The sequence below is a fragment of the Chiloscyllium punctatum genome, chromosome 19 (assembly GCF_047496795.1).
Source record: "Chiloscyllium punctatum isolate Juve2018m chromosome 19, sChiPun1.3, whole genome shotgun sequence".
Classification (NCBI taxonomy): Eukaryota; Metazoa; Chordata; class Chondrichthyes; order Orectolobiformes; family Hemiscylliidae; genus Chiloscyllium; species Chiloscyllium punctatum.
Genome location: NC_092757.1, coordinates 52,132,947 through 52,155,946, shown reverse-complemented (window position 1 = coordinate 52,155,946; position 23,000 = coordinate 52,132,947). Strand labels below are relative to the sequence as shown.

Below are 23,000 nucleotides of genomic sequence, written 5' to 3'. Positions count from 1 at the left end.
CTCCGCTAGACTGACCCTTGTTACACTTTCCTGCCAAAATTAGTATTTTCTTTGATTGAGAAGCGTTAGAATTCCATAAAGCAGTCGTGCTGAGTGAAATAATGTTCATTATTGTCAGCTCATTTGATGAAACTTGACGTGGGGCTTGGTTCTCGTTCCACTTCCGTGAAAATCTGAATTTTGGTTGAATGTCATTTTTGGTCGAGTTAATTGTTTAGTGATGGCAGTGTCTGTCACGTGGGCTGTTCATATGGCACTACTGCAGTAAGGCAGACTAGAAAGTGGTTATGTTTGTGCCCTGTCCTGGGATAACTCGGTTAGCCTCCCCAAATGTGACCCATTCCAATCCCTGTCCTCTTAGGCAGCTCTGAGGCATCCCCTTCAACTCTGGAAATGTGAACCTTGCTCTCACCAATATTTTGTTTCACTGTGTCCTTTCTGTTTGCTGTGTCTGTAATCCAGTCATATAATGACTGACTAGTGTACCTTGTAAAGCATCTGCGTTCTAAATCCTGATGTGCTTTAAATGGATTTGAGACAGCCAGCTGTGCTCTGACACTCTGTCCTGTACAAATGCTGTGATCCTTCCTAAACCACTCTAATGACTTCAATCCCTTTTGTAGACTTGTAATTACATAGCACCTTTCAGATCAGGACCTCCTGACATGCTTTATAGTCAACACAGTAATTTTTAAATGTTGTCACTGACTGATGGTAAAAGTCCAACTTTTTGACCAAAGTGTTTGGTCGCTCTGCCCAGCGCCATTTTGACTTGGTTTGGCATCACCTTTTTGCCTGATTAATGAAATGTGAATTTTTTGGGGGGCATCTTCCTTGCATTCTTGGTGCTAGGCAAATGCAAGTTGCTTTTCTGGAAGGTGAAAAGGCAGCTGTTGCGATGGAAGGATTTGTCTTTTGAAACCGTTATGGATGTGCCTGCACAAATGATAAGAAGTAATGAGCCTTGTAGCTATGCTGCCCACCTCCATGGGAAATTCTGAAAGATGTGAGCCCTGTGGAGCTTTGTTTTGATGAATAGAACAGCACTGATGTCACAAGCCCCTGGCTGCTATATGGCCTGAGTGTTTCACTTTGGTGCCGTGAAATACTTTTCGGAAGGTGCCAGAAACACAGCTGAGCTCGTATCTGAGAGCACGGCTGAATAATGATTTCCACAATGCTGCATTGTAGCCCAACAAAAGCTCATTACAGGGTCTTAAACTTTAATTTTAGATTCTGATTGGCCGACTTTACCTCCTGCATTGGAATCCAGCGGTTCCAGCAGGGGGATTGTCACCTTGTCATTCCTCCCCAGCCCAAAACAAAAAAAGATTTGCTAAATTTGTTTTTAGACATAAAGTTTCAAGCTGAATCTGATACATATTCTCCATATGTCAGTCCTTTTAATTTGTGTTAGTCGTCTTGTTAGATGTAAGAAAACACAAGGTCTTTCTGGTTCACAATTGATTGCCCTGGTTGTCACCTGATTTATAAATGTTGGGTTGTTGACTCATTCTGTGGCATTAATTAGTCTAGAACAGAAGCAGACCAGGCGTGAGGGACTTCCCAGGGGTGAGAGATTTTAGGAAGTGGGTTTAAAGTCACCTCTTTATTTAATCTCTGAGGGTTATGTATATCACATGCAAATTCATCAAACAACCTAGGTTCAAGTTCCACTTAGTCCGGGGGTGTATAATAACCTGTTAGAACAGGTTTATTAGAACATATAAATTTCTGCAGGAAATCTATTTAATTTGCAACACATATTTGGATCTTACACCTTTTTCCCAGCTGAAAGCCAATGTAAAATCAGTGCTGGCTTGGTGGGCCAAAGGGCCTGTTCCTGTGCTGTCTTGTTCCTTATTCTTCTTTGGTCTAGGGGTATAATTCCAAAGCTCTGGCAACGCTGCTGTCCAGCTGGCTGTGCAGGAGATGTTTGTAGTGACCCAGAGGAGACCTTGTGCAGTTTTCCTTCCACAGGCCCCTCTTACCTCTGCACTGCCACAAATGCAGCACCTTGGAAAATGTCAGCCTATGTTGCAATCTTCCAAGGCTGATGTGTTGAGACATGTGGCTGTTTTTTGCTTTGTAGTTACACAAAGGTGAAACTTGCATTTATACGACACCTTTTTAATATCAGGAAAACTGCATGGGGACGTTATCAAACTAAATTTGATTATCTTTTCCGAATTGATGTTTTTAGGCAGAAGGTGAAAACTGAATCAGAGGTAGATTTATACGAAACGTCTTTAAGGAGAGAGCGAGTGGATAGCTGGACAGTTTTGGGTGAAAATTAAGAGTTTATGCCCTTGAGGCCACCAGTGATGCAGTGGTTAAAATCAGGGATGTGCAAGAGTCCAGAATGGGAAGATCAGAATTATCTCTGGATTGTAAAAATGAGGATTAAAAATATTAGTGTTGGTTCTCAGTGTCAGCTAATGTACAGAGGAACCTTGATTATCTGGCATTTGATTATCTGAATTTCGGATTATCCGGACAAGATTGCAAGGTCCCGATGCTTGGCTGGACTGTGTTATCCGGCATTTGATTATCCGAACAAAATACTCCCCGCCTGTGTTGCTCGGATAATCGAGGTTCCTCTGTAAACCAGGCAATGGGAGAATTGATAAACGTGTGAAAATGCAGACAGCAGTGGTTTGTATGAATTGAAGTTAATGGAGGGTATAAGATGTGAAGCAGGTGAAGGGGAATTTTGGGATAGTTGAATCTGAAGGTAACAAAGGCTGTGGCGATAGTGCAGGAGCAAGGAGTTGGCTAACCGAGCATTTTCCATGCATTTCATTGTACAATGGTGCTTCAATTTTTCAGGATGAATCATTGATCCGTTCTTTCCTGGACGACACTCTGACGTCCCGACTGGGAATCCGTATGCTGGCAACACATCACCTGACTCTGTATGAGAATAATGTAAGTGTTCAATAGGATGAGGGAGATGTTTGCTGGGCCTTTGTAAGTCCCACTGTTTTCTTGGGTTTAGTTCAATTCAAATTCTGGGTGACTAGTTTGTACCAACTCATCCGGCCTTGCAGATTTGTTGAGTCAGCTTTTTGAGGGAGCGCAGTTAAAATGTCAAGTGCTGATTTATGAGTAACCATTTGCAGAAGCAAACAAGATAAGCAGCAACCTCTCTCAAAAGAGAACTTCCACTGATCCTTGAAAGTGGACTGCCTTTGGAACCAGAGAATGTGCAGAAACCAGGGGAGAAAATTGTTTTTTTTTCTTTTTTATTATAGATATTTTATTAGAAATTTAACATTTTTACAAGTTTACGAAAATAAACAAAATTCTCATATACAAACATTGATATACAATTAAATCAAATTTACAATAGCCAAAATTTAACAAAAGAAAAAAAAATACCGAAAAAGAAAAAAAAACAAAACTCAACTGTCTACTAATCCAACCTACAACTAACCAGAGTGTATATTTAAATCTCTTGCATGCTCGGAATGTGTTAACATCAAATGTAATAAAAACCGTATTCGTGTGGGATTCCTCTCCTAAGGGGCCCCGGACCAGCCAGGTTTGTAATCTCAATTAAATAAAAGCCCTCGTTAGGAGAACCGAAATATCTGTATTTATGTAATTCAAGAAGGGGTGCTATATTTTATAAAATAAATCGGTCTTTCGGTGCACCATATTTGTAAGGAAGTCAAGGGGAATACATTCCATAATTAATCTGTGTCAATTTGAAAGTCCAGGGGGGCCCTCAGCCACCCAGTTCACCAAAATATTTTTCCTTGCACAGAAAGAGAGAATAGAAAATAGTCTCTTCCCGTACATGGCCAGGGAAGGAAAGTTCGAAAAGCCCAAAAGGAGAGATACAGGGTACACTTTAATTTCCGTTCCTAAAATTTCTGTCAGGGTACTTGCTACTTTAGTCCAATATCTACGGATCTTATGACAGGTCCATAGGCAAGAGAAAATTGTTTTAAAGGGAAACATGCAGTGAAACCCTGCATTGTGTGAAACCTGTTTGCTGCTAGGAGTTAAGTAAACAGTGTGCTGTCCTTCCACATGAGTCCAGGTAGATAAAGTGCTGGTAATGTTAATGATTAACTTATTGCCTACAGCAAACACATTGCTGTCACAAAGACGGAGAGTAACCAGAAGTTACTGAGTGATTGCTAGGAAAGAGTTGCCCATGAGAACAGAGTTCAGACCCAGTAACAGTTGTTATTCTAGATTGTATATTGAGACAGAAATTGCAAAATCCCTCTCCAGCAAATAATGGACGATGTTTTTTTTTTGTGTTGTAGTTCTCTGCTGATGTTGTTGTGCTATCACACTCTTAAAGGAGGCAGCAGAGCACCCAAGGGTGGCTTGGTCCAGGGTGTTTTTCTTGGTTGAGATCAAGAGGCTTCACTCTCTCTCGGTTGCTGATGTTGAGAATCTCAGGCATGTTTGACATGTTTGATCTGAGCCTTCTTGTGGGAACATGTTGCTGACATTTCCAAGGAGTAACACTTATGACAGTGGCTTGGTGGTTAGCATTGCTGCCTCCCAGCACCAGGGATCCGCGTTCGATTCTAGCTTCGGCGGCTGTCTGTGTGGAGTTTGCACGTTCTCCTGGTGTTTGTGTGGATTTTCACCAGGTGCTTCAATTTCCTCCCACAGTCCAAAGATATGCAGGTTAGGTGGATTGGCCGTGGGGAAATGTGGGGTTACAGGGATAGTGTGTGTCTTGGTCACATGCTTTTCAGAGGTTTGATGGGCTGAATGGCCTCTTTCCACACTGTGGAGATTCTATGATTGAGCAAATTGGAAGCTGATGCCATAATAGAAATGTCAGAAAGATTTGCATTTATACAATGCCTTTCACTCTGTCAACATCCCTGAGTGGTCTACAGCCACTTTTGAAGTGGTATGTGTTAGTCTCAGAAGGTCACAACCAGCTAACCTGTTTTTGGTGATATTAGTTGATGGGTAAATGTTGCCCACGAAACTAGGGAGAATTCTCATGCTTTTCTCCCAAACTTGTCGTTGCATTTTTTCCATCCACCTGAGACAGCAGATAGGGCCTTATTTAATTGGACCTTGCATTGAAAGGGGCTGCCTCCAATTGTGTAGCTCCCTGTACTGCACTGAAGTATCAGCCTAGGCTCCTCCTGCTTCAATCTCCAGTGTGGGGCATGAACCTGTAACCTTCTGATCCAGTGCCACGTCAGACACTGTTTATTGATGCCTTATCCCTTCCATGCTAATGCATGCCTTTAGTTAATTATTCTGCTTTGACACTCTATGATATAGGCATGTCTGTGACTAGCTACAATGGAGTAAATCTTAACTATGAGAAGGAAAGATGGTCTCACTAGATTAGGGCAGCTTGGAACTTCTTAATTAATCGGTCTCCTCTTTTTTTTTTCCCATCAAGCCTTCTGAACCATAACCGTCCAAATCACATGGTAATACCATCGGTCCATAACATGATCTATTTCTGTCGACATGTATGTTGACATGGTGAGGTGTAGTTACAATGGGAAGAAACTTGTGTGGCATAAACACCAGTATAGACCCACCAGGCCGAACTGCCTCTTTGTTTGCAACGTTATCTTATTCCTGAAATAGTAGAGGTGTACAAGGTAATGGGAGGCATGAATAGAGTCGATAGCCAGAGACTTTTCCCCAGGGCAGGATTGACTGCCATGCGATTTCATTGTTTTAAGGTGTTAGGAGGAAGGTGTAGAGGAGATGTCAGAGGTAGGTTCTTTATGCTGAGAGTTGTGAGCACATGGAATATGTTGCCAGTGGTAATGGTGGAAGCAGAGTCATTAGGGACATTTAAGTGACTGCTGGTCATGCATGTAGACAGAAGTGAATTGAGGGACGTGTAGGTTAGGCTATTTTATTTTAGATTAGTATTAATCTTCAGCACAACACTGTGGGCCCAAGGGCCTGTACTTTTCTATGTTCTGTAGTTAAGTCTGTCTGTTTTTCTGTGTTCTTTTCGCAGCCTGACTTTGTGGGAATTATCTGTACACGGCTGTCTCCAAAGAAGATCATTGAGAAGTGGGTAGATTTTGCTCGGTGAGTCCTGCCCTGTGAGAAATTAGTCATTGAATTTGGAAAGAGTAGAGAACATGCTGTGACGCCAAAAGATGACACATTTGCTTGAAACATTTGGCACATGCTCTCCACAGAGGATGCCAAAGCCACTGAGGTTTTCCAGCACTTCGTTTTTCTTATTTCAGATCTGTGATATTTAGCTTTATTTAGACTGAGTTTATTTTTAAAGTTTTTTTTTCCCCTGGCAACTGCGTGACTCTTATCCAGGAAGCCCTGGTCTTTGTGATTTTTTTTTTAGTAATTGAATCATCAGTATTATCTGGAAGTAGGTGGGTCATGCTAATCGGCTGAAGAAGGAAAGGTATGCAGTCTGTTTGACAGTGAGCTGGTTGTTTCTGTTATGTCAAGGGCAGGGGAAAGGCTGACATTCCTGTCATTGCTGTTTGTGTGATGTGGTGCTTGTTTAAAATTAAACATACTGCAGGGTCCTTGACTTGGTAAGGACCACATAATCACAGCTGAAACTCATTTTTTTGTTTTTCATTATGATTCTTGTTACACTTCCAAAGCCCCCATCTCTCAGCTTAGTGAATAATAAAAGTTAGAACATTGCAGTTTTCAGTGTAGTTGCCTGCTAAGAACAAGGGCCGGGGAAGGGCTTGTACTGCACATCAGTCTGCTCCACCAGAGAGACCTGAGAATAGGCTTGTGTACGGAGTCTAATTCTGGTGAATAGCAGACTGTATATGGGTTGGCAGAGAGGAGAGAGAAAAAACACTGGCTCTTTAGCTCCAGTTTTGTTTTCCCTATACTGAACCATATACCAATGATATTTCTATTTTAGAAAAAAACAATTCCGTATTGGTGACCTTTTTCTATTCTTTTTTTTAAGAAAACAAGTTATTTTAATTTAAAATCATCTAGAAACTTTTTTTTTAATGTAAAGGATGTCGGATCTTTCAGCAGTGACCATACCTTAGCTTTGGTCAACTTGTAGAGGAGGCCAGTTAGTGAGTTATTGCAGACTTGTTCATATAATAATGTTACTATATCTGTACCATTCTCCCCTTCATCTACACCTTCGAAACCATCTAAACAAAAACTAGATAGTGATTTTAATTTTTTAACATTATCTTCATAAGCACTTTTTTTCCCTTTTCACCTTTTGGGAATTTGAGCAGAGATGCTGAAAAGATCCCAGGGCTGTTTATTATGGATCTTGTTTCCACGTTGCCAACAAGTCCTGATGTAGGACTTGAAGCTGGACCTTCTGACTCCAGAGCTAAGTGCTACCACTGCACCACAAGATCTCTCACTGGGGAGTGTTAAGAAGTGGCTTTCCATGCTGATTACTTTCCCTTTTCAAAGAGCAGAAGTTCTGTGAAACATTTATTGTCCGTTTGAGCTTTCCATGAGCTTCCTGCAGAGCTGTCAGGGCGCTACATTAAGGGCAGCTCACGCTGTGGAACACTAAGTAAAGTTAAGCCCTGTCTAATCGCATGATAACCTGTCATAGTCCAGAACATCAGGATATCTAATTTACACACTTGAGAGGTCTTCTCATTGTATTGTATAGTATGCCATAGCATCAAAAATAGTCCAGTACACAAGGAGTCAATTCTGCCCATTCTAACTGGTGTAATTTACTCTCTGCTTGTTCTCCATATCTCTGCAATTTCTTTAACTTTTGTGGAATTTCAGTGTTTCTGGCAAGACCAGCATTTGTTGTCCATCCCTAATTGCTCTGGAATGAAAGTGGTTTTCCAAGCCATTTTGTATTCAGTTAAGGGTCAACCACATTGCTGAGCAGAGGCTAGCATGTCACAGTGCCTTCCCCAAAGGGCTGTAGTGAACTTGAGCATGGTTCAGAGTTTCATGGTTTTCCATTATCAAGACTAGCTTTCAATTCCCAATGTTAATCGAATTAAAATTCCACCACTACCCAGAGCATTAGCTTGGACGTTGGATTACTAGTTCAGTGGAATCAAAACTTCACACTATCGTCCCCAAGGGAATTTATTTTCCCCTTCAAATATTGATTGTATTCCCTTTTGTAGGTTAACTATTAATTCTGTATCTGTCATCTTATCCAAATCCTAAGATCTTATTTTAGGAATAGTTCTTTAGATGTTGCTTCCAGTTCTTTTGCTCATTATCTTAATTCTCTCCCTCTCTATTTACTAATCCCTGAACCACGACGTACTCCATCTACACTCTTTTAATCCAAAACCCCTTTATCAAATCTCCTCTAAGCACCTCTTCTATGAGGAGAACAAACCCTGCTGCTTCATTGTAACTATGGGACCTCATCCCTGGAAGTTTTCAAGTAAATCTCTTGTTGAAAGCCCTATAATCCTCTGCAAAACATGGAGCCACACATCATAAAGGAGCACAGGCAGTTCTCTGCATTACAGCGTGGTGGATATGGTTACGTACAACTTGAGCATTAACCACAAGCAGACTTGCCATGAACTGCACAGCCAGTACAGGATTTAACCTGCACTGTTGACTTTCCCTAACATTTGGTGTCCAGAATTGGGACAGTACTCCCCCACATGCTGAACGAATATTGTATGTAAGTAACTTCCTCGATACTTTATTATTATGACACTATTAATGAAGCCCAGGATCCCTGTATCCTTTATTCTTCTGTCCTGCTAACCTCAAAGGCTTGTATGTAAATACCCACAAAGTTTTTCATTCAGTATTGCTGTTTCATGCCTCCCCATGTTCTCCCTTCTATCACTTCACACTTTCCAGTGGTAAGTTTTACTACCATATGTTTGACAGTTGCCCAGCCACTGTATTTTGTCGTGCTGTGTTGCTATTTTCCTCAGTATGTACTATGAGGATCATGTTGTCTAAAAATGTTTAAATTGTTGCCTATTGCCTCATGTCCAGTCAGTGGATGTATTGTATATTGGCACCAGCAGAGATCTCAGCTCTGATCCTTGGGGAACACACTATACCTCCCTCCAGTCTGGTAAAACAACCACCCACTAATGCTGTTTTCTAAGCTTGAGCCAGTTTTGTTCCTATATTACTACTACACCTTTTGCCCCTTGGGCGAGAGTTTTGCTGACAAGTCTATTCTGTGTTAACTTGTCTGGTTGCTGAGCAGAGGCTGGGTGGTTGGAGTGGAAGTTGATTACGTATATGCTTGAGTAATAGTTGATTACATGTAAAAGTCTACACCTTATTTTTGGCCAAAAATCTGGAATTTTCCTACATCTCATGTAAAATTTGACCCTAGTTCTTCATGTTAACTCATCTGCATCTCCTCGTGGGAGGCAATAGAATTGCACTGGTGGGTCAGCATGCTTCTGGCTATTAGAGTCATAACATCATACAGCACGGAAACAGACCATTCAATCTGACCAGTTCATGCTGAACATAATCCAAAACTAAACTAGTCCCACCTGCTTGCTCCTGACCCATATCCCTCCAAACCTTTTCCTATTCATGTAGTTATCTAAAAATCTTTTAAACGTTGTAATTGTCCCGACATTCTCCATTTCCTTAAAGTGTTCCATTCGCAAACCACCATGAGTATTTTTTTTTAAAAAGTTCTCCTCTCACCTTCTAGATATGCCTCTTTAGTCTTGAAATCCCCCATCTTGGGGAAAAGACAACTACCATTAACTCCTATCTATGTTCCTTATTATTTTATAAACTTCTTTAAAGTCGCCTCTCCAGTGAAAAAAGTTCCAGCCTTTATAACTCAAACCTTCCATACCTGGCAATACCTGGTAAATTTCTTCTGACCCCCTCGAACTTAATAATATCTTTCCTATAACTGGGGACCAGAAGTAATCCCAACTCCATCAATCTATCCTCCTCTCAGTCTCTATCGCATACTCAGCCTTCCTATAATGTGGTACCTACTTTGGTGTGCAGTACTCCAATTCAGGTCTAACAAGTGTCCATCAGCATTACCTCCTATCTCTGGGCTAATGCTTCCAGTACAGTACTGAGGGAGTGTTCCATTGTTGATGGTGCTGCCTTTTTGGAAGAGAACTTAGAGGCCCCGTCTCTCTCCTCCCAGTGAGTGTGAAAGATCCCCTGCTATTTTTATGAAGTAGCACTGAGGAATTCTCCCTATTATCCTCAAAGACTCTTAGGTTCTTCCTGTGCTCTTCAATTCTATTTGGTCCATTATAGCTTTGTAGACTCTTATTAAGTAAACCGTTGCAAAGAAATTAGTCCCATTCCCCTGCTTTACCCCTCCATAGACAAGTGACATTTTTTCATTTGAAAAGTTGTATTAAGTTCACTGAACTGAATCTGTTTCCATAGCCCTTTAGAACATAGAACATAGAAAAATACAGCGCAGTACAGGCCCTTCGGCCCTCGATGTTGCGCCGACCGAAGCCTACCTAACCTACACTAGCCCAATAACCTCCATATGCTTGTCCAATGCCCGCTTAAATGACCATAAAGAGGGAGAGTCCACCACTGCTACTGGCAGGGCATTCCATGAACACTCAACCCGCTGAGTAAAAAATCTATCCCCAACATCTGTCCTATACCTACCACCCCTTAATTTAAAGATGTGTCCCCTAGTAACAGCTGACTTCATTAGTGGAAAAAGGTTCTCATGGTCAACCCTATCTAAACCCCTAATCATCTTGTTACCTCTATCAAATCTCCCCTAAACCTTCTTTTCTCTAATGAGAAAAGCCCCAAGTGCCTCAGCCTTTCCTCATACGATCTTCCTACCATACCAGGCAACCTCCTGGTAAACCTCCTCTGCACTCGTTCCAATGCCTCCACATCCTTCCTATAGTATGGCGACCAAAACTGCACACAATACTCCAGATGAGGCCGCACCAGAGTCTTATACAACTGCAACATGACCTCAGGACTCCGGAACTCAATTCCTCTACCAATAAAGCCCAGTACACCATATGCCTTCTTCACAGCACTATTTACCTGGGTGGCAACTTTCAAAGATCTGTGTACATGGACACCAAGATCTCTCTGCTCATCCACACTACCAAGTAGTCTACCATTAGCCGAGTAATCCATCTTCTTGTTACTCCTACCAAAGTGAATGACTTCACACTTAGCTACATTGAATTCCATTTGCCACCTTTCTGCCCAGCTCTGCAACTTATCTATATCCCACTGTAACCTGCCACATCCTTCTTCGCTGTCCACCACTCCACCGACTTTCGTGTCATCCGCAAACTTGCTCACCCAGCCTTCAAGCCCCTCCTCCAGGTCATTTATAAAAATGACAAACAGCAATGGTCCCAAAACAGATCCTTGTGGAACACTTTCAGGCAGTGCATTCTGGATTCTAATAATTAATCATTTCCTCAGTACAACTTGGTTCTTCTGCTGATGACCTTCGATTTAGTGACCTGGTTTTTCACTCTTGAGCCATTGGAAACAGTTTCACCCTTTCTATTCTAAATCAGATGTGTCCGCAAACCCGGCAAATATCTAACCCTCCACCAACAGCACCACAGTACGTTATTCAGTCGTTACCTACTCCTTATTATAGAAGATTCCTGTCTTCAAATTCTTTGCCACATTTCCTGTATTACTACAGTAGCTACCTTTTTTAAAAAAGACTGTGAAATACTTTTGAAGCTTCTGAGGTTGCGCACACAATCGCAAGGCTTTATATGCTTCGAAAGGGAGATTGGATTGGAGTGCAGTGCTGAATTTCACTGGAGAACAGGCAATCAATCCTGCTAACATAAACCAATAGCTTTGCGGTCAGTTGCACCGTTAACCAGGTTCTTGCTTCAATTTTCAAACCCTTTGTTAAACTCTGCATTTTTGTTTAACTTCTTGGTGATGTACACATCACTGGTAAAACCAATATTTATTTCCCATTCCTCATTGCTCTCCAGAAGGAGGTGGTGAGTTAGGATTTTGAACAACCGCAGTCCATGTGGCATTGAAACGCAAAAAAGTGGATAAATCCCCAGGACCTGACCAGGTGTACACTAGAACTCTGTGGGAAGCAAGGGAAGGGATTGCTAGGCCTGTTAGTGAAATATTTGGGTCATCGATAGTCACAGGTGAGGTGCCCGCGGACTGGAGGTTGGCTAGAGCGGTGCCACTGTTTAAGAAGGGTGGTAAGGACAAGTCAGGGAACTATAGACCAGTGACCCTGACCTCGGTGGTGGGCAAGTTGTTGGAGGGAATCCTGAGGGACAGGATTTAATGTATTTGAAAAGGCAAGGACTGATTAGGGGTAGTCAACATGGCTCTGTGCATGGGAAATCATGTCTTTTGAATTTGATAGAATTTTTTGAAGAAGTAATAAAGAGGATTGATGAGGGCAGAATGGTGGACATGATCTATATGGATTTCAGTAAGGCATTCAATAAGGTTCTTCCTGGTAGACTGGCTAGTAAGGTTATATCACATGAAATACAGGGAGAACTAGCCCTTGGATACAGAACTGGCTCAAAGGTAGAAAACAGGGTGGGGGTGGAGGGATGCTTTTCAGACTTGGAGGCCTGTAACTAGTGGAGTGCCACAAGGATTGGTGCTTTTTGTCATTTATTTAAATGATTTGGATGTGAACAATAGGAGGCATAGTTAGTAAGTTGCAGATGCAAACTTAGGGGTGTGGTAGACAATGAAGACGGTTACCTCTGATCAAGATCCCATTGTACTCAGATGGGCCAATGGGCTGAGAAGTGGCAGGTGGAGCTTTAGATAAATGTGAGGTGCTGCATTTTGGAAAGGCAAATCAGGGCAGGACTTCATATACACTGGTAAGGACCTGGGAAGTGTTGCTGAACAAAGAGACGTTGGAGTACAGGTTCATAGCTCCTTGAAAGTGGAGTTGCAGGTAGATAGGATAGTGAAGAAGGCATTTGGTTTGCTCTCCTTTATTGGTCAGAGTATTAAGTACAGGAGTTGGGAGGTCATGTTGTGGCTGTACAAGACATTGGTTAGGTCACTTTTGGAATATTGTGTGCAATTCTGGTCTCCCTCCAATCGGAAGGATGTTGTGAAACTTGAAAGGGTTCAGAAAAGATTTACGAGGATGTTGCCAGGGTTGGAGAATTTGAGCTACAGGGAGAGGCTGAATATGCTGGGGCTGTTTTCCCTGGAGCGTCGGAGGCTGAGGTTTATAAGATCGAAATGGACAGGAGATGAGTTGTTCACTAGTATTCCTCACCTCTGATCAGCTCTGTTGGCCACTATATTTATATGGCAATTCCAGTTCAGTTTCTGGTCAATGGTAACCCCCAGAATGTTGTTAGTGATGGAACACTATTAACAATGAGGACTGCAGCTGGAAGTGTTGCTTGTCCCTTGCTGCTTGAAATTCAAATTCCCTTTGAGGTGTAAAGGAGTAATGTAGAAGAAGTAGAATTGTGCAAAAGGATATTTGAATGTGGATTACTTTACTGCAAGTGCAGAAGTTTATTTCCAGGTTCATGGGGTGGGAAAAAAAGCTTGTATTTATTTCGTGTGTTATTACGTGTCTCAAACATTGACAAATGTTTTCACATGTCAAGACAGTTTATTCAACTGTTCTTAAATAGCAAACACAGCAGTGACCTAGTCACAGCTCCATTTGTGTGGTTTCAGCAGAATTCCCTGCTTGTCTCTGAATAAGGCCATTGGACCCTTCAAACACCTCAACCTAATGAGGATTGTTGTTTATTGAAGAAGAACCAGATAAATAATTTAAAGTAAAAAAAAATTTAAATGTTGAGTGTGAGATTGAGAGAAGTTAGAAATGGGATTGGAGCAGATAATATTGTGCAGTCAGTGGACCAGCTGTGTTTCTCCTCTCTGATGTTAAAGGTTGACAAGCATTACAGATTGCATTCCAGAACATTTAAATAGAGAATTCTCAAAAGCCCCTTTGACTAGAAAGTGATGATCAAGCTGATCAAGTGACATTAATTCTGTGTAATGAATTATATGACTAAGTTAGCCATGGGTTCAGCGGTGGGAAGCTGTCTGTTACTGTCATGCTTTATTTTCTCACTTCTGTTTATTTGTGGTTAAGGCAACAGGCTGCTTTCCCTTCTGGGTGTGGAGCTGAAATATTGTCATTCGAAGGATGTCTACGTTTACAATATTCTTCATCACTAACCTGTCCACTTTTGGTCAATGTATGTGAGAATTTAGAAAAGATCTTCCATAAGATCAGAGTGTCACTGGCAATTTAGCAGTTTGTTTTATTTTTTTCCCCAGCACCCATGGTGTGTGTGTGTGTGTGTGTGTAGATGTGCGACACAGTGAAAGACACAAAGTGCACGAATCTTTATTCAATTTCCACCACCAGGAAGATAGGAAAAACACCCGAGTGGCCAGTGACAAGCACTGCCCTTCAAACCAAAGGGCAATGCTGTGTGATCAAAACAATGAAGGGGAGGGGAGGGACTAAATCAAAATAGAGTTGGAGGGAAATTTAGCAGTTTTATTTTGTCCATCCTGAATTGTCCTTCTAACGAGTGATTTAAGTGGCCATGGAAATGGCCTGCTCAGAGTCCTCCATGTTGCTGAGGTTTGTAGTCACATGGAGGCCAGTCTGGGTAAGGACACCGACATCCTTCCCTGAAGAGTTTTAGTTGGCCAGATGAGTTTTTATAAAAATCCATGTTGGTTTTGTGAGACTCTGTCTATTCCAACTCTGAATTAGTAATTGAATTTAAATTCCACCCTTTTTATGGTTAGGCTATTATCCTGGCCTCTGGATTTTAGACCTGTGATATAACTGTTACGCTGTGGTCTCTCTTTATCCCCCACTCCCCCCCCGCCTGCCTGCCTGCCCCACAGCTCCTGTACTCCTTTAATGCTGCCTCTGACCAGCTGTACAAATAGCCCTTTGAAAGGTTGAGGTCAACACTGACACAATTGACACTCCTGGATGCACACTTGCCATATTGCTGACTATTTCCCATACTTTCATTTCTGGATGATACAGTGTGAGCCTTTTCTACTCATAGAATCCCTACAGTATGTAATCAGGCCATACGGCCCATCAAGTCCACACCAACCCTCTGAAGAGCATCCTGCCCAGACCCAACCCCCCTATCCTATCCTTAATCCACCTGGCCTCCGCATCCATGAACACTGTAGGTAATTTAGCATGGCCAATCTACCTAATCTGCACCATCTTTGGACTGTGGAAGGAAACGGGAGCACTCGGAGGAAACCCACGCAGGCACGGGGAGAAATGTGCAAACTGCACGAAAACAGTCTTCAGAGGCTGGAATTGAACCCAGGTCCCTTGCGCTGTGAGGCAGCAGTGCCAAACACAGCCATTGTGCTGCCCACTTGTGACTTCCCTCTGTCCCCAGTTTAAAAAAAACCCTCCTGTGAAATCTCCTATGTACATTTTAAAAGCAATTTATTGCTGTTTCATGCAAGCTCCTTTTTTTTCTTTTTCTAATAATGTGTAAAATCAGGGCCCCATTTGTCCTTTCTGATTGATGTAAACGATTCCATGGTATGATTTCAAAGGAAAGCTGGGGAATTCTGGCTGAACTTTAGCTCTCAACATCACACAAACTTATTGTCTTGTTAGTATCGTGACAGGCAATGAACAACTGAGCTTCTGCATTACAACAATAACTACACTTCACTTCAATAAAATCCTGGTTGTAAAATGCTTGGAGATATCCTGAAACTGTGAAAGACATCGCTTGGTTTTTTTCACTTTTAAAAAAAAAATTAAGTTCTTCCTGTCCCTTGCTGAAGTGTTTGCATCTCTCTATGTATCTATAGCTAGTTCTTTTTGTCGTACCCACAGTTTGTACAAGCTTTTGTTTAAATCTGGGAGGGATTATGGTAGAATTTCCTGCTGTGTGGAAAGAGGCCATTCAGCCCATCAAGTTGGCACCAACCCTCCAAAGAGCATCCCACCCAGACTCAGCTCCCCCCACTCCAATTAACGCCAAATTTCCCATAGCTAATACATTATGGGCAATTTGGCATGGCCAGTTCACCTAACCTGCACATCTCTGGACTGTGGGAAGAAACAGGAGCACCCAGAGGAAACCTGCACAGAGAGAGGGAGAACATACAAATTTGACACAGACAACCACCCAAGGCTGGAATTGACCCTGGGTCTGTGGTGTTGTGAGGCAGCAATGTCAGCCACTTGTCATCGTGTTACCCTGTGGCTGAGGTGTTCTGGATAAGGATCCTCACTGGATCTGAACGTCACTGGGGTGTGGAAGTGGTTTGTGGTGCTTCTCATGCTGCAGTGATTCTCCAACCTACCCTCTCCATGGACCACACCTTTTGGAAAGTTTGTTGTTTAATTGATGCTAGGTAGTTTTAGTGGGCCCTAAATCGGAGGGGATCAAATACTGATCTCCCCCCCCCCCCCCCCCCCCCACCCCTATTGTAGCAGTTTTTTATGTCTTGGGACTTTTGAAGTCAGTTCTTATGGTTTTTAAAGCTAGTATGTTTGAGCATTATTTTCTAGTTGTTATAGTGTTTTTCTTTTGTAGTAAAAGAAAGTGACAAATGAAATCAATCCCATAAATCCAGGTAGATTTGAAGAATTAATAAAGAATCTGTTCTTGTTTTTACCACAACTAAAATTTGCAAAAACCGCTCTCAAAATGTCTGCCCACAAGTTAAATGACAGCTGACAATTATTTACATAGAATTCACTTGGATTCTCATTAAATCCCAAACAGTGTTTTGAGAAATATTACCAGGAGTGTCCGTTGGCACTTTGAGTTTGTACCGGTTTCCTCCCACAGTCCAAAGATGTGCAGGGCAGGTGAACTGGCCATGCTAAATTGCCCATAGTGCTAGGTGCTAGGTAGCACCTACCGACCTAGGTCAGAAGGAGATGGGTCTGGGTGGGTTACTCTTCAGAGGGTTAGTGTGGACTGGTTGGGACAAAAGGCCTGTTTCTGCACTGTGGGGAATCTAACCTAAAAAAAGAAAGCAAATCCAAGATCATATACATGGAAATCAATTTCAACACTTCAACACATTGAGCAAACATTATACTAACTTTTCAGCCTCCTTCCACCCCTTTCAACAAACCAGGCACAAAGAGGTAAAGACTTAAAGAGAGATACAGAGGGCTGCTGAGCAGGATCCCATTCTCCTGCGTTCTCCCTGTAACTCTTGATCCCTTTTTATAAATTATAAATTTCAAGCCCAATAAATATTGTTCATTGATTAGTCCCAATTGCTTAAGCAGAGTTATGCAATTGTGCAACAATGCTATTATTGCTGCATTTCTTCTTAATTATTTATTTTTGTTACTTTAAAGCTGTTTTAAATTGTGCAGTACCTAGATGCTGCATTGTTCTGTATACCTCAAAAAAAAGTCAATAATTCTGCAACTGATTTAATGCTGATGCTTTCAAGATTTTAATCTGTGGAGCAGGCTCAATGGGCTGAATGGCCTCAATTTGATCCTATATGTTATGGTGAAGTAGCACTATGGTAAAAGGAGTAGAGTTAATATTTCTGTCACTCAAACATGAGAAGATCAGTGTTTGCTTTAAAGATAAGTTGTTATTTTATTCCCCTTTTTCTTTTTCTCTAGGCGCTTATGTGAGCATCAGTATGGAAGTTCCCCAAGAGTGCGGATAAATGGTCATGTGGCAGCCAGGTACCCTTATATCCCAATGCCCTTGGACTACATCCTTCCTGAGTTACTGAAGAATGCAATGAGGTGAGTCCTGTCTTCGCACACAATGGAAGGTAATGATAGAGAGCCCAGGTCCTGGGGACTGGGGATGGGGCCAGTTCAGCTATGAACCCCCATGCTCTAACTGGCCGACCGTAGAGAATGAGGGAAAATCCTGCACCTTGCTTTCTGCCCTCTGGCCTTGTTCCATGTTAATTGATTGAAATAATTAACTTGCTGTGTTAAGTGGGTATGTATCCTACGGTTTGTGGCTTGGGTTCTATTCTGCATATCAGTCAGCTTGTTATCCTTGACTTTTTTTAATTTCAAAAATTATTCTTTATTCATAAAAGTCTTTATTTACATAATCACGAATGCAGTTTGGTTCTGTACAGTAGTATAAACGGACCCTCATTTAACTTTGGCAGAAAGACTATGGTGGACTTTTCCCATTGTGCCTTGGCAGCAGTTGTGCATGCAGTCCTGGTCCTCGGAATGTGCCAGTCTGCAGCATTTGGTCAAGGTCAACTCTGTGGCACTGTTACATCATAGAGTCATAGAGATGTACAGCACGGAAACAGATCCTTCAGTCCAACTCATCCACACCAAACAGATATCTTAATCTAATCTAATCTCATTTGCCAGCAGTTGGCCCATATCCCTCTAAACCCCTCCTATTTGTATACCCATCCAAATGTTTTTTCAATGTTGTAATTGTACCAGCCTTCCCCCACTTCCTCTGGCAGCTCATTCCATACACAAACCACCCTCTGTGTGAAAATATTGCCCTTTAATTTCCCTTTTATATTATTTCCCTCTCCCCTTTTAAACCTGTACCCTCTAGTTTTGGACTCCCCTACCCTGGGGAAAAGACCTTATTTATTCACCCTGTCCATGCCCCTCACGATTACATAAACCTCTATGAGGTCACCCCTCATCCTGCAACACTCCAGGGAAAATAGCTTTAGTCCCCTCCCTGTAGCTCAAACCCTCCAACCCTGGCAACATCCTTGTAAATCTTTTCTGAGTGGCTTTAAGTTTCACAGCATCCTTTCCATAGCAGGGAGACCAGAATTGCATGCAGTATTCCAATAGTGGCCTAATGTTGTAGAGCTCTGAAAGAGGCCCATCAGCCTTTGCACCTGTCCAAATGGTTTCGTCTTACCTTCGAATGACTACTGTCAGCCCTTAGTGAGCTTTAAAAGTCCTTCTATTGACACTGCTGAATGTGATAGTGTTGTCTCTGACTAGCACAGACCAATCCATCCTTATGGTCACTTGCTGATGTCACTCATGAAATACAGCCATCCCATCTCCTTTTCATATCCATTCTCTTTTTATTCCAGTGAGGGCACTGAGTTGGGAATTCCAACCCAAAAGTGTGCTGCCATTTTTGTTTAAAGAAGCTTTTTAAGTTTTGGATTTCAGTGGAGCTAAGTGTGAGATAATGCATTTATTAGAAGAAAAGAAATAGACTTATCTTTTAAAAGTGGTAGAAAGGTAATGTTCTAAACATCCATTTACCCAGAGCACTAATGAACAATTAGTGAGAAAAGCCTAATTGGAAGTTAGCTTTTGTATTTAGAGGCCTAGACCATGAAATCGAAGGCCATAACTGCACAATCCCCTGAATAAACCACATATGTAGACAGTTCTAAGGTACCTTCGACAACATAATTAGGCTTTGGAAAGAGGGAATGCTGTCAGGGTTGTTATTCTCAGCAGAAATTTGATAAACTAGGCTTACCTTCTCTGCATTAAACAATTTTAATTGGAGTTTTAAGATTGAGGCATAGATAGAAATATCTTGCAGGACTTAAAAAATCCAGGACAAAGGGTTACAAACTTAAAATCAGAGCCAGAACATTCAGGAGAGAAATGAAGACCAAATTCTGATTTTAAAAAAAGGGTCTTAAAAAAAACATGGAACACTTGCTGACAAACGTCAACAGATGCTAGTGCTCTCCAGTCTGGGAGAGATAGAGAGTGGTTGTTATGAGTATTGAAGGATATGGAGCCCAACTGGATAAATGGAATTGGGGTGTGGATCAATTACCATCCCCTTTTTAGTGGGGAACAGAATTAATGTGCTTCCAAATGGCCTCCTCCTTTTCCTATTCCCCTAATCACTTATGTAGTAAAGTTTAACCTATAGGATACTAAACTTGCTGAAGCTCAGCTTTTGCAACAGTTTGTTCAAGGCAATCCTGAAGATACAACAGAAAGTATCTAATGACTTTAGAGAGAAAGGGCCTCTCTTAACTATCAGAAAGACAAAGACCTCATCAATTATTTTTTAATTTTTCCCCATAACCTCTTTGCTAGCAGCTTCTCCAGGGCAGTTAGGGATGGGCAATAATTAATAGCCCATTCAGTGACCTCCACATCCCATGAATGAATTTTAAAAGTAACAAGGTTGGAGGATGAGCTGTTGATGCATTGTCGGCTGCACTCGAGTGCTGAGGCACTTTAGGGCCATAAATGTACTCTCATGAGTCCAACTAGGAGAAAGTGAGGGCTGCAGATGCTGCAGATCAGAGTCAAAGAATGTGGTGCTGGAAAAGCGCAGCCGGTCAGACAGCATCTGAGGAGGTAAGTGGGAGGGAGGCTGGATGAGGTCTACCCTTGTTTCTGTAAGCAGCAGTAGCAGAAGTCTGCATGGAGAATACCTTTTAAAGGGGGTTTTTCCAGGGTAGCACTGGGGACAGGCTCTGTAGATACTTGCAGCTACTGTCATTAATTAGCAGAATCTCTGTTTCAGAATCTGATTTTCAAAATATGCCAGAATATGAGTCATGGAAACAGACCCTTCAGCCCAACTCATCCATGCCGACCAAGTTTCTACATTGAACTTGTCCCATTTGCCTGCTTTTAGCCCATATCCCTCTTAAATCTTTCCTATCCAAATATCTTTTACATGTTGTAATTGTACCCACCTCTACCACTTGCTCTGGCAGCTCGGTTTCATACATGCATCACCTTCTGTGGAGACATTACCTCTCAAGTTGGACTATAACCTGGCGTTGTGTGATTTTATTTTTACTTTGTACACCCCAGTCCAACACCGGCATCTCTAAATCTAGTGGAGAAACTTATCTATGGCCTCCTATGGTTTTATAAAGCTCTATAAGGTCACTCCCTCAGTCCTACAGTCCAGGGGAATAAACCTCAGCCTGTTCAGCTTCTGCTTTGAACTTTTTGTATCATTAAAAGTTTTCAAGTGATGGAACCAACAAAAACATACATTTAAATCTGACATTAAGCCCTCTGTGAGTTGCTACATCCAGGTTGCATCTTTACTGCCTTCAAAAGGAAGAATTCACAATCTGATTGATCATTGTAAAGGCTGTGACATGAGCACGTGTTTGTGGCTGTAACCATCTCCTTAATAGCTGATTGCCCCACACTCTGGGGTCTCATTGTCTAGCCAGTGAGTGTTTCCCTGTGGAAAGAGTTGTGGAAGAATCACTCCATGTTCTATAAACAATTACCAGGAGACACGCAAAATCCTTCATAACATTAAACTTTAATCTTGCAAAATCAAACCTGTGGCAGCCAGAAAAATGTCTTCCCTGACTGCCCACAATGTCTTTGCTCCTCTGCAGTTTATACTCTTGTTGTTCCCACGCTTACCAGATAACATTAGCCTAACCAATCATGCTGGCTAGCTTTGTCTTTCTAAACTAATCATCGTCTGCCACACTGCTTCCCTACATTACACTTAACCTATCCCAGCACACTACCATTTTCTGTTACTGGAGCCCTGTAATATGATCCTGGGCATGCGTTACAGCATTAAGTTAACTACACAACTGCCAGAGTAACTTCCATAAAAGTAACCCCACTGTTCAGAAGCAGACTGTCAGTCGATGTTTTGCAGCAGTATCTGAAACTCTCCACCTTCCATCCGAGAGCTCTGTACGCTACCACTCGATCAGAGGCTGCCTTCTGCGTTGAGGTGAGATCGTGTTAGCTACAGGTCAGATATAGTGCAGAAACAAAGGAAAGCTAGGCTAGCTGAAAACCTGAAATAACACACATACCCCAGCAATCCCCACACCATCTTGGAACAGGAAGGATAGTTTTCACGTTTTGAAGGTAAAATGGGCAAGATGTCTCACGCTGTGCCACATCCTGTTTGGCCACTACCCCCCATTCTCCCTGATTTCTGCTGCTGTGACAAATGCTCAGAGATCTGGCATCATTTGGAACAGTGTCCCCCACTTAACAAAGATCCCTCTGAATGATCAAAACTCCTTGATGCTGATCTTTTCGGTCAGTAGTCATGTTGTTCAGCTTTAACTTCGTATGTAAAAATAAAATATAAATTTGAAACAGTGCTTTCCAAAAGTGTAATCGGATCCTGTTTATCACACAGGATACAGCTGGTGGTCAGATGCGCCTCACAGCCCTCCTAGTTCTGTACAGAATGTACTTGGCACCACTCTCTGACATAAAGCATTAAGGGGAGGTCTTGCCTGGCCATTGTTTTTGTTTAAATTTCTTCCGTCTGTACAGTAATTCGTCTGAAATGGCAGTGTTGGGAGCTGTGTGGGATCCTTATCATAAACTGTGTGAAAACTTACTGTTTTGAAATAAGTTAAAAATCACAATACCAGGTTATAGTCCAACAGGTTTAATTGGAAGCACACTAGCTTTCGGAGCGCCGTTCTTTCATCAGGAGCGTCGCTCCGAAAGCTAGTGTGCTTCCAATTAAACCTGTTGGACTATAACCTGGTGTTGTGATTTTTAACTTTGTACACCCCAGTCCAACACTGGCATCTCCAAATCATGTTTTGAAAGAGTTTATTTCAGATTCCTGTTTTAATTCCTTCCTATAAGAAATGTATGCTAGGAAGCAGTTATTGAATGCTGATGTAGGATTCTCTGAAAAGGTTTCTAACTCACTCTAGTTTAGTGTTGACGGTCAGAATATTCTCAGACCTTAGAGCCCAATATGTCCATTGTTTCTGTTCCTTCTTGTATTTGATCCATTTTCCTCTTGCTCTGAGCATTTTAATGTCACTCCAGTATGACCTTGAAGCCAGGTGTGGTTCACCTATTGCCATTCCCAGTAACTCACTGCACAGGTTTCTTTTTTTTTAATCTACCTGTTCGGGAATGTTACTACATAGCTCGGGAACAGGTAGGAGTTGAACCGAGGACTCCTGGCTCACAGGTAGGGACACTACCGATGCAGCACAAGAGCACACTGCAGTCTCCCCACACCTCTGAACATTCTTTCTTTTCCCATCACCAAATCACCATGACAATTTTTTCCTCCATCTATTAACCCGACTGCCCCTTGACACTTAGTAAAATCAGGTGCAAACATTTTCACTATCTCAGTCCCTACTTTTTAAAATCCTCCCATTGGATT

The 23,000-nt window shown here is 41.9% G+C and overlaps 1 protein-coding gene across 1 annotated transcript in view; it reads left to right on the top strand.

The window, feature by feature from the left end:
- Positions 1–23,000, top strand: part of bckdk (branched chain ketoacid dehydrogenase kinase) — a 58,802-nt gene that overhangs the window by 13,617 nt on the left and 22,185 nt on the right. Inside the window, exons 6-8 of the mRNA XM_072589396.1 lie at positions 2,830–2,928; positions 5,975–6,048; positions 17,537–17,665. Coding sequence (XP_072445497.1) covers positions 2,830–2,928; positions 5,975–6,048; positions 17,537–17,665 — 302 coding nt within the window. The remainder of the gene's footprint in view (positions 1–2,829; positions 2,929–5,974; positions 6,049–17,536; positions 17,666–23,000) is intronic.